The following is a 12,082-nucleotide window of genomic DNA, read 5'->3' as shown; positions in this document are numbered from 1 at the left end:
AACCCATCTTTCCCAGTAAACTATATCCCATCCCCTTCTAATTTCCAATTTCATTCAATCCCTTTTCTTTTTAATTTCCCATTCCCCAATCATTTACCCCTTCCATTTTCATTGTTTGATCAAGTCATCCCCAAATCAATTATCTTCTTCCTCAGACAATTAACCCCAAACCAAAAATTATTGCGGTAAAAGAAACATCGCGTCACCATCATCCGGTAATATTCCATTTTTAAATCTTGATGTATATATGTTTGTGAATCTGAATGTATATATTGTTCATAACCATCAACATCACCATCGGCGTTTTCTTTTTCCGATCTGAATTTTCTATTGTTGATATAAATGAGTATACCAATATAGAAAAAATTAAAGTGGGTCAAAAATTATCAAAATTGAGTTCATTTGATAGATAATCAAAAGATCTAATCGTTTTTTGTATGCTCATAATTTATTTTAGTTTGATTTAATCTGTATTCTCCATTTAACTTATTTATTAAAGTAGAGTTTCATCCCTTCGACTTTGACAGTTGTGCAGAGGAAAAAAAAAAAGAAGAAGGCTTTGGCTTGTCCTTTTATTTTTAGGTAACCAATTGGAATAGGACACCTATTAGGTCATGGAAGAGGTCAAGCATATCAAGTGAAGGTCACAAATTGACCTTCTGTGGTCACAAATTGACCTTCTGTGCAAGGAGGTCACCTTAATTCTCTCCCTAATTAAGGATTAAGGCGACAACAAGGTCACGACCTCCTCGTGACCTTGCTTGCAGACCATCCCCAAGCAAGGTCACGAGGGAGGTCGTGACCTTGTTGGGTCGCCTTAATCCTTAATTAGGGAGAGAATTAAGGTGACCTCCTTGCACAGAAGGTCAATTTGTGACCTTCACTTGATATGCTTGACCTCTTCCATGACCTAATAGGTGTCCTATTCCAATTGGTTACCTAAAAATAAAAGGACAAGCCAAAGCCTTCTTCTTTTTTTTCTCCTCTGCACAATCTGTCAAAGTCAGAAGGATGAAACTCTACTTTAATAAATAAGCTAAATGGAGAATACAGATTAAATCAAACTAAAATAAATTATGAGCATACAAAAAACGATTAGATCTTTTGATTATCTATCAAATGAACTCAACTTTGATAATTTTTGACCCACTTTAATTTTTTCTATATTCAGAAAATTCAGATCGGAAAAAGAAAACGCCGATGGTGATGTTGATGGTTATGAACAATATATACATTCAGATTCACAAACATATATACATCAAGATTTAAAAATGGAATATTACAGATGATGGTGATGGCGATGTTGTCGCCAAACTGCAATAATTTTTGGTTTGGGGTTAATTGTCTGAGGAAGAAGATAATTGATTTGGGGATGACTTGATCAAACAATGAAAATGGAAGGGGTAAATGATTGGGGAATGGGAAATTAAAAAGAAAAGGGATTGAATGAAATTGGAAATTAGAAGGGGGTGGGATATAGTTTACTGGGAAAGATGGGTTGATTTGGGGGTTGGAATTTGGTTTGTTTGATAATGAATGGTTAGTTGTTGTTTGGGGTATTGCTTGAGCCACATATTTTCTTTGTTTTTTTTCAAAAAAAAATTGTACGTTTTAACTTTTTTTTTTTTTTTTTATAGTTTTGATTAATAATTCAAACATAACCGTAAAATACACGATTACATTCATCATATAATTATTATTTTATAATTAAAATATTTATAAGATTAAGTTGTTTGTAATTTAATGGTTAATTTAAAAAGTAAGAGAGATGTTTTGGTAGAGAAAGAATGAAATGATTGAGAATGTTGTAAAGTGAGAAATGATTGAGTTGGTGACCAGTCGCGACCTTCCGCCGCTTGGGAGGGTGAAAATGGGTCAAGGTTAATAAGGTGGGATTAAGAAAAAATCGGCCGCGACTGGGCTAAACGACCATTAACGCTTTGGGGATGGTCTTAGAAGAGCCAAGGAGGTCACCATAATAAGCCTCAAAAGCTGCTTGAATGTCTTCCTGCTGATTACACATCACCCCCTCTATATTCTTCACCTGATACACCCTATTCCTCATTCTCCTATGCTTGATACTAGCATGAAAAAATACATTATTTATATCTTCCTCATCCATCCATTTTTCCTTAGATTTCTGCAGGAGATATTAGCTTTTAGATTTCTTAAGGAGAATAAGCTATTGTGCACAAGCAGCTTTAGCATCACACAAGTCGCTATTCAGGGGGTCCTGAATTAGTTGCTTCTGAAATTCCTTTAGAGCTACTTCAGTCACCTCAGTGATGTTCTCAGTGTCATTGAAGTTATGTTTATCCAGCTGCCTTAAGCATTACTTCAACATCTTTATTTTCTTTGTTACCTGGAACATTGGAGTGCGCTTGACCTTTATCTTCTATTGAGACTCTACCACCATATTAAAATCCTCCAGTAGAGACCACATGTTATAATACTTGAAAGGAATCCCTTTCCTACCCCCCATTACATTAAAATGAATAAGGCAAGAGCAGTGATCAAAGAGCCCTTAAGGTAAAAAATTAGCACAACACTTAGGGAAGGCAGTCAACCAACCATCATTAATCAAACACTCTATCAATTTTGCTGTAAACTTTTGTGGAATTCTCATGTTTTTTATTCCAAATAAATAAAGCCCCAATTATTCTTAATTCAGTCCACTCACAATTTGTTACCATCTATCTCATAAGAATAATATCATGCCAAGTCACCTCTGCTCCTCCTATTCTTTCTCTAAGTGCATGTGGTGGTTGAAATCCCCACACACCATCCAAGCATTATCAATTCCCATTATAACTTGATCCGAGGAGTCCCATAAACTATCCATCTCCTTGTTTGTGATAAAGCCATAAACAACAGTTAAGTAAAAATGATAGTCCCCCATTTTATCATAAACTTGAGAGTGAATTAATTGAGCAGTTATACACCTCACATCCATAACAAATTGAGAGGGCTACCAAATAAGCTAGATCCTACCTCTGTTATGTTTGCTGCTATTAGTGCAAATTGACCAATTTTCACAGACACTATTCTTAATCTTAAGCCAATTCCAACTCTTAACTTTTGTTTTTAAAAGACCAAATAACCCTACATTATTCTGGTTTAGAAACCATTTTATTTCTAACTGTTTATTCATACTATTCATACCTCTAATATTAAGGAAACATAGGCTATCCATTTTCTAATTGGATCCTTCTTAAACTACTCTTTTCAGCACTAACACTTCTTGATATGGTCATGTTTAAAGCATCCAGAAAAGTAATACCTCTAGGGGAATACTGCTCTCAGGTATTTCTTGTCTCATCATCCTAGATAATATCCTCTTGGGAAACGAAGGCCCCTCAGTCGCTTTAATCACAGGCACTGCATGTGTATCAACCTGAGTTACAGCAGGCTATACCACAGGGGTACAAACTACCTCAGGCTGCACCACCTGTGCTCTGGCCATATCAGGTTTCTTAGGTTGCTGCACCAGAACTCTCTGAAAAGGTTGTTTCATTACTGTAAGAGGTCTAGGTCTCCAAACCTTTTTCACTAGTTTAGGACCCTCGCCCTTCCTACAGTGCTCTACAACATGGCCCATACCCTTGCATTTCTCATATGCCAAAGGCAACCAGTCATAGTCCACCTTTATCTTCTGAATAAACCCCAATTCATCCTTAAAAATCAACTCCTTTGGAAAATACCCACTTCTCCACTTAGTTTCCTTAAGAACTCCTTCCCCTAGAATTTTATCGCAAGCCCATATAATTTTATCCAGATTGGAACCTTTTTCACATCATGCTTAATAAGGGCAACTTCTGGGCTCCCCTCCTTGATAATAACTCCTTCGTTTTAAACTCACCATAAAAATTCCATTGGGTAGGAACGATACCTTATCAACCCCATTAGCCTACCAGACCCGCTTAACAAAACCAGACACCACATTACTAGATGGCAGACCAGTATCGAATCTCACCTTCTACTTCGTCATTACTCAGTTGAAGTATCGGCTGATCAATCGCTTCATCCTCCACTGATACAGTATCATCCACTAGTTCTGAATCTTCATCAATAAGTTCCAATTCCACCTTAAATCGTAACGGAGAAACCCTAAGTGAAGGTCCCCTCCGATTTAGGCAAATTGGATTTATTGTTATTATTCGTACTAGTACTAGCAGCATTAATCGCTGGCTGTTTTTGATGATTTTGATTACTATTATTAAATTGATGATTATTATTGTTTAGATTGTTCGTAGGTTTCTTCGACCTCGCCATTGCAGAAAGTTGTAGAAACCAGGTAAAGTCGTAAGCTTCTCTCTCTAGACTCTCTCTCTCATCTCGAAAAAATATTGTTAATTATGGATAATATTTGTTTCTTACAATATCTAATTTTATTTTTCTGAAACTAATTAAGCATTCGTAGCATTGTCATATTCAGTTTAGCTTGCTATGTACAGAGTACATTTACCAAGTTTAAATATAATGGAGAGGTAATTACAAGTTACTAAAGTAATCCATCTTTCTTTTGTTGTTACTATTTGTTTAAAAGGAGATATTAATTCATTTAATATTGTAAATGCAGTGAAAGTAGATTACGATGAAAGTATATAGCAAAATTTACAAATGACTTCCTCTCATCCACATTAAAGGTTACACTTGCTTTTAAGTAGTCTTCAGAGCAATACTTTAACCGTGTTTTTCTTCATCTATACGTGCCTTTTCTCTACGAAAAATAAAATTTAATGTAATATATTTCCATAACAAATCTAAATATATAAGTTTCATCTTTTAAAGCTTCAGACTTCAATTGATATTTATGGTCAAAGTTCACGTTTGACCATAAAAAAGTGAATGTTACCTTTGGTATGATGAGACAGAGTATATTGAAATAAATTCCCAGATTGGTTTTATAACACCATAATAAAACCATAATTTGACATCAAAAATAATAATGCACACGTTTACAAATATGGTTCGTTTTCTTTTGCAGGCGAACTGAACACTAAGGTTCATATTTGCTTATATAAAGAATTATTCGAAAATTAAATGTTTGGATTTTAAATAATAGTTTATCACAAGATTACACGAAAAAAGAGCGTATCAGCCAACGATGGTATCTCATCTTCCAAAACATTTAACTATTCTTAAATATAAGCAAAAGAGACAAAGTTTAACATAAGATTATAAGCATTGATTCATTAATCGTGGATGAAAAGGTAAAGTATTTTCAACCTCAGGACCTTATAAAAATTTAATATATTTCATATAGAATACGTTTAAAGTTAAATGATATAACTTTCTAAATCATTCAGATGCTATAACAAACTTTATTTTTCATCACTCTTTTAGAGGGACACGCTTTTTAATTCATAGATTTTTACACAATTAGTTACAAGAGATTTTAGAAAATTTACCTTGAGTTTAAAATATAATAAGATAATAGAGGGTGAAGATAGTAGTAATTAAAGTGAGTCATAGAGAAATTGACGTGTGAAAAAAAAGGAAGAAAGGAAAAATAGGAGGATAATATTGTAATCCCCTATAAAATCTAGTGCAAAACAGTGGCGGAAACACTCTCGAATGAGATTAAATACACAAAGATAAAAGTTCTAACTGTTATAAATTGAGAATGTATAAAATTCTCAAGGATAAAATAAAAACAAATGATCAAGTCTAAACAATTGCCACTTTTATAAAAAGGGCGAAAATAAAATTCCTCAAAGTGTTCAAACTAAAACCATAAAAGAAAGTAGAAAAACGGAGTAGGGTCTGCAAACTACTCGCTAGCTCACGAGAGAATCCTCAAAGAAAGCTAACACCTTTTTGTCATGTTATAAACATATGACCACAATCGATGGGGAGTAACTCGACGTTCTCCCAGCCATATCACATGACATAAATGTTACAGATTCAAATAATATATCAAAGCAAATTGAAATGTTATAAAACATAAGTAACAAAATATGATTACCAAATCACGTTAAAACCAACGTGCTGCATGCTTAAAAGCAAAATATTCAAAAGACAGAATGGAAATAATTTAGTTCAGGCTAGATATTCACTTTAGCTATAATCCTTGACACCGCAGAATCTTACACTAATTTCGGGAACCCGGTGTCACGCAAAGGTGACCAACTCCAGGTCCACTCACTAGACAACAAACTATAATAGGACTCGTCTTACCACGTAGTGCGTAGTCCCAGGCTAAGTACATGTACATGACTCTACGACAATCTGTACCTCCCACAAGGGTACCCAATCATATAGCTGTATAAGAACCCGTATGCCTTAGTTCATTATCCTTTGCCCTTACTTTAATTATTCCAAACTTAAAATTATCCCAAAGATTGTATCTTATTTGAAATACATTATTTCAAAAGTTCGTAAGTGAACTACACTTTTATTTCTTCAAAATAGAAAGCTTAAACTTTACTTTCCAAAGTCTAAAATTATTTTAAGGTTAAAAAGTAATTGAAGCTACTGTACTAAAGTTTAAAATAAGCTAAAAATTTAATATACTTAGTAAGATATATATATTATTGGGCCTTAATGAGACAAACTCTTAAAAACATATTTTTAAAACTGGACAGCAGTGCTGTAAAATTAATAATTAAATACAGAAAAATCGAAATGATGCAAGGCCAATTTTCATGATTTCCTATAGCTTTTAGCTACAACTTTCATTTTAAAACCAACTTCTAAGGACGAAAGTATCAGGGGTCTAAAAAATCCATTTCTAAAAACTGACAGAAAACGATATCCAGAAAGTTTCAGTGCTTAAAACGACTTTAAGAAAACATTTTAAGGCAAAGTAAAATTCTAAACATAACTAGACATTATAAAGTTTCTGTGAAAAAAATATTAGCCACTGTATCAAAAGGAAAATATGTTTTACGAACTAAACTTTGAGCAAAAGTCTGAAACGTGGTTTACAGGCGAGCTGTTCACAAATGATTTATTCTGAGAAAACTATACATCAGAAACCAGTGAAATTTTACGGAGGTAATCTAAACTTAAAATAAATAGGAGTCTCTGTTTTAAATTTTCTGTTTTGAGCAACTTAAACAGACGAATTGTATTTTACAAATAGCCTGACAGAATTTACAGATTTAATAACGGTTTTCACAAAATTTTGTAAAATGCCTATAAAATCAAAAACAATGTTTCATAACCTAAACTTTTACACACACCTAAATTTACAGTGTCTCGGCCACATATTAAATTTTCGAGAATTAACATTAAGATTTGGTATTTTAAATCGAATTAAAATAGTTCAGCATTACTAATATCGCATAAACCGTATGAACATTATAAAATGCAAAATAAATACTAAAATTCTGAAACAAATACCACAAAAATTTATGGTAGAATAAAATCAAATATAAACTCCAGAAATAAAATTTTCTCCAGAAAAAAATAAAAATAAAACTCGAATTAAAAATTCTAATACCCAAAACAACGATTAAAGCATAAAAATCAATATATCAACTATATAAATTCCTAATTGACAAAATAAAATTATGTATAGACAAAATTATATATAAAAATCATAGAACCAGATTTCGATAATTTCAAAATCATATATGGGTATAAATCATCATAAAATATTAAAAACTCAATAATACATGCAACTACAACAAGTAAATCGTGTAATACCGAGTAACGTCGAAGTTACCTTATTCGCCGAGTTCCGAGTCTAAAAAATATTCGTCATAAGTATCCTTTTGAATCTCGATAGTCTTGACAACGAACACAAAAATCAACCGAATCCATGCCTCTAATCAATTTTGCGCACCAATCAATCGTCCACTCCGATCAAAAACAAACTTGAATTAAATTAGGAAAACAAGAATATTTACTGAAGTTGTAAATGGATCGAAATAAAGTAGCAAAAAGGTAACTACGTACGTAGAATCTGGAAATGAAGAAGCAAGAAGGCAAGCTCGTACGTAATATATTTTTTTTAAAAAAATCCGCAGCCGTATGTAGGGTTTGTTTGTTTTTTTCTTTTTCTTCTTTTTCAAAAACTAAGATAAATGTAGGTAAATATAAGAGTTTGATAGAAAATGAATAAGAATAAAATCTTATTGTTTAAGATGATATAGCTGGTCAAAAGAAACTAACAAACCAAGAAAATATTTTCTCATTTTCTTGTTAAATAATCAAGTTGAGATATTGTCAAATATCTTAAAGATTTTAAATAAAAGAATTAAAAAATAAATCATGTTAAATAATTAACTTGTTTAAAAGCAACTAACACATAGTCCAAATGAAAATGAAAATGGGCCACCAAAAATATATGGGATATTCTCTCGTGTACTCCTCAACTTTTTCATTTTCTACGATATACCCCTCTTTTCATGCAAAAAAACTTTGACCGTCAATAACTCTTGGCTACAAGTTTAGAATACGATAAACTTTTTTTCCAAATTGACCGTCTTTAAGAGGTCTTCCATTTGAAAAAAAATTCACTGACGTCTCAACTCGTAGTCGGGAATTATGGTCGGTCAAAGTTTATTCGTTAAAAAATGTTTGACCAACCATAACTATCGGCTACGAAATTAAAAAGCGGTGATTTTTTTTTTTTCCAAATTGAAGGCCTTGAAGAGATAATTGGTTTGAAAAAAAATTACCGTTTTCTGAACTCGTAACAGAGAATTATTGTCAGTCAAAGTTTTTTTGCAAAAAACAAGGGGTACATCATAGAAAACAAAAAAGTTCAGGGGTACACGAGAGAATATCCCAAAATATATTTTCCAATTGCTTATAAAGTGTGTCATTTAAATAAGAACTCGGTTCGAGAATAAATCAGACTAAAATAAGACGTAAAATGGAACAAATTCAACGATTTAACGAAAATCGATAAATTAAAATTAAAACTTTAAATCTCATAATTAAAAAATAAAGTAAATGAAACTAAAAATTTACGGGTGTTACAAATATCATCTTTTTTATTGCTCATGCTCGAGTATAACACTAGGTAACACTTGTCAGGCTAGCTAGCTTTGGATTTGAATCGACACATGGGTAATAATGACACAAATGTTTGTACTACCGTCAAATTTACCGCCAACTATCATGGTATGTTCGTTTGTTTTGAATGTAACTGTGTGAGCATATGTTTATCTTAATGCTAATATTAAAACGGGTCAAAATATTGTATCGGGTCAATATATTATTTTACAACGAGTATATTAGGTAAATATGTTGCTTTTTCCCCTGCATTTTGCTTTTGTTTATTCCAGTTAGTTGACCCATTTTATGCTTAAGTCAGATATAACCGTCTTAAATGAGATTTTGTGACCATCATTTAACTAATCTTTTTTTTCTTGACGAGCTTACACATGTATAAAAGTATTACTCCGTATTATAAGTCTACGCATCCGCATGAAATAATAACAATGGTTTACCCCAACTGGGGTTTTGAAATTTATCATGAGCGAAGTTCTATCGAAAAATGTCTCAGATTTTAAAATAGAGCGAAAGCAAAGTTCTACATCAGTTACTCTTCAATTGATTAAAAAGTTAAAAGTTCGCCCGTATTCCTAAGTGAAGTAACAGTTTTTTTTTTTTTCTTTTTTTTTTTTTTTTTTTTTTTTTTTTTTTTGTAAAATAAAGACACCTAACTATCCATAGCCTTACATGCAAGACCATGTGCTCTTTTATTAAACGATCTAGGAATAAAACTAATAGCAAAACAATGAAAAAAGGTGGCAGCCTCAAAAACATCCTTTAGTAGCGCTTTAAGGAGATGATGCACTCGTTCAATCCCAGCTAGTTGATAGACAATAGAAATGCAGTCCCTAGAGATCTCTAAGTGTCGTATGCCTTGTTCCTGAGCCCATAACATAACCGCTAACACCCCCAATCCCTCAGCTTGTAAAGGTGACTCCGCTCTAATCTTCCTCACCTCACTGCAACATCTTTGCCCATTCCCTAGTATACCCTCCCAACCAATCCCCGCTTTCTCAATCCCCCTCCACCCAGCATCCACCATAATCCTTACATAGTCACAATTTCTTATTTCACCCACAATACAAACCGGTTTACTCTCTCTGATCCACATCATACAATCCGTTCTTGATGTACCTGCGGAGACCATTGTATTGAGTACTTCCTTATCACTCGCGTTCATCGCCTGATCTGCCGTCCCAACCAGTTGCGCCCATAAATTATAGAACATTAGTGGATGGAAGGTCAAACCTTGGAAGAGTATTTTATTCCGAATACTCCATAGGCACCAAAGCATCGCCAAAAACCGGACCACCCGAGCGTCTCCACCTTCCAAATTTCCTAAATACGAGATCCATTCAATTAGCCATTTCGTAATACACAAATGCGAGCCCAATTCAGCATGTATTCCGAGCTCTGAACAAGCCCATAATCTTCGTGACACAAGACAATCACGAAATAAATGTTCTATCATTTCCATGCTCATATCATTTGTCAAACATAGCTTGCAATTTGCGTCAATCCCAATATTCCTTTTCCTAAAATTGTTTCCTACCGAAAGAGTGTTTGTTACAATTTTCCAGATCAGGATTTTCCATGTCTGAGGCCCTGGCAATTTCCATAATTTTCGCCTGCAAAACAAGCGTAAGTCCTCCCCTATTCTTGCCTTGTCTTTTTCCGATCCTCGACGCTCCATAAAATCCTCAAACATAACACCATAGCCACTCTTTACACTATACTCACCATCATTGCAATGTAACCAATACACCTCATCCCTTATTTGCGAATTGCAAAAAGGCTTAGATAAAATTAAGTGTGCACTTTCTTCCTCAAAAATTTGTCTTACAAAAACTTAATTCCAAGCTCTCCTCCCATCAGCCGTACTCATACTCAAGTCCTTCACCGTCATATTCCTTAGTTCCGCGAACTCCGCATCCAAAACGCTCAAATGCGGTTCCGGACATTGTCCTCCCACCCAATTATTAACCCACACATTCAAGCTTGAATCCAGACCAGACTTCCATCCTATGTTATGTCGTACCATAGTTAGACCATGCAAGATACTTTTTGCCCCCCATGACAAATTGTTACCATAATTCAGTGCTAAAGATTCCATGATCGCCCCTTCCTTTAGCAATTTTTTACGAAAAACCTTTGCGAAATAGGATCCCGAATCTGATAAAATTCTCCACCCATGTTTAGCTAACATTGCTTGGTTCAGGCATTCAATGTTTCGAATTCCCAGCCCTCCCTCCCGCTTTGGCAGGCTTAGGAATTTCTTACTACACCAGTGGATAGACCTCCCTGATTTAACACCCGCCCACCAAAAATGTGCTAATAAGGAATTAATCTTATTAGTCACACTTACCGGCATTTTAAATACCGATAGAACATAATTAGAGAGATTTGAGAGGACATATGAAATAAGGGTAAGCCTTCCGGCCGATGATAGAAAAATCCCATTCCAAGAGGAAATTCTTTTCATGACATTGTCAACCAGGCTCTTAAACAGCTCATGTTTAGATCCTTGAAACTCAGTAGGTAATCCTAGATATTTTCCAAGATTTTTCTTCCCTTTTATTCTTAACGTCTTTATCCCATTTCGTGTAACACCCCGTATTTTATTAAGTTGGTATCAGAGCTTGTTGCTCCCGACGCACGTTTGTGCACCCCACTTAAAATCACTTGACCTTTAAATAATAAACTTGAGAGATGGGTAGGATGGGTAGATTTAGGATTTTATGTGGTAGTCTGTTTGTGATTGCTAATTGATAGGTATTAATTAAATTTTCTCTTTTGTAAGATGGCTCCGCCAAGAAGAATTGATGATGCTCTTTTACTAGTTCTTACTCAAATTCTCCAAAACCAACAAAATCAGCAGAATCAACAAGCTCCTCTTCCCCCGCCTCCTGAGGGTACTCCAGGCACCTATACTTGGGTGGCTAACCAATTAACCCGAATCAACACTCCCACTTATGGTGGAGAGATTGATCTAGTTGCTCTTACAGGGTGGTTTCGGGAGTTGGAGAAAAGCTTTACGTTGTATGATGTTAAGAAGGAACATAAGGTGAAGCTGGCATCTCACTTCCTAGTACGAGAAGCAGATCGATGGTGGTCCATGACTGGGCCTACC

The 12,082-nt window shown here is 34.3% G+C and overlaps 2 protein-coding genes across 2 annotated transcripts; both read right to left on the bottom strand.

The window, feature by feature from the left end:
- Positions 1-9,619: 9,619 nt before the first annotated feature.
- Positions 9,620-10,645, bottom strand: LOC141628541 (uncharacterized). Its single transcript, XM_074441668.1, has one exon. It carries the CDS (start codon positions 10,643-10,645, stop codon positions 9,620-9,622), a length of 1,026 nt encoding a protein of 341 aa, XP_074297769.1.
- A 156-nt stretch (positions 10,646-10,801) lies between these two features.
- Positions 10,802-11,323, bottom strand: LOC141628540 (putative mitochondrial protein AtMg00310). The gene has a single exon (XM_074441667.1). It carries the CDS (start codon positions 11,321-11,323, stop codon positions 10,802-10,804), a length of 522 nt encoding a protein of 173 aa, XP_074297768.1.
- Positions 11,324-12,082: the final 759 nt, after the last annotated feature.

The sequence above is a fragment of the Silene latifolia genome, chromosome Y (assembly GCF_048544455.1).
Source record: "Silene latifolia isolate original U9 population chromosome Y, ASM4854445v1, whole genome shotgun sequence".
Taxonomy (NCBI): Eukaryota; Viridiplantae; Streptophyta; class Magnoliopsida; order Caryophyllales; family Caryophyllaceae; genus Silene; species Silene latifolia.
This window is presented reverse-complemented; position numbering and strand designations above follow the sequence as displayed.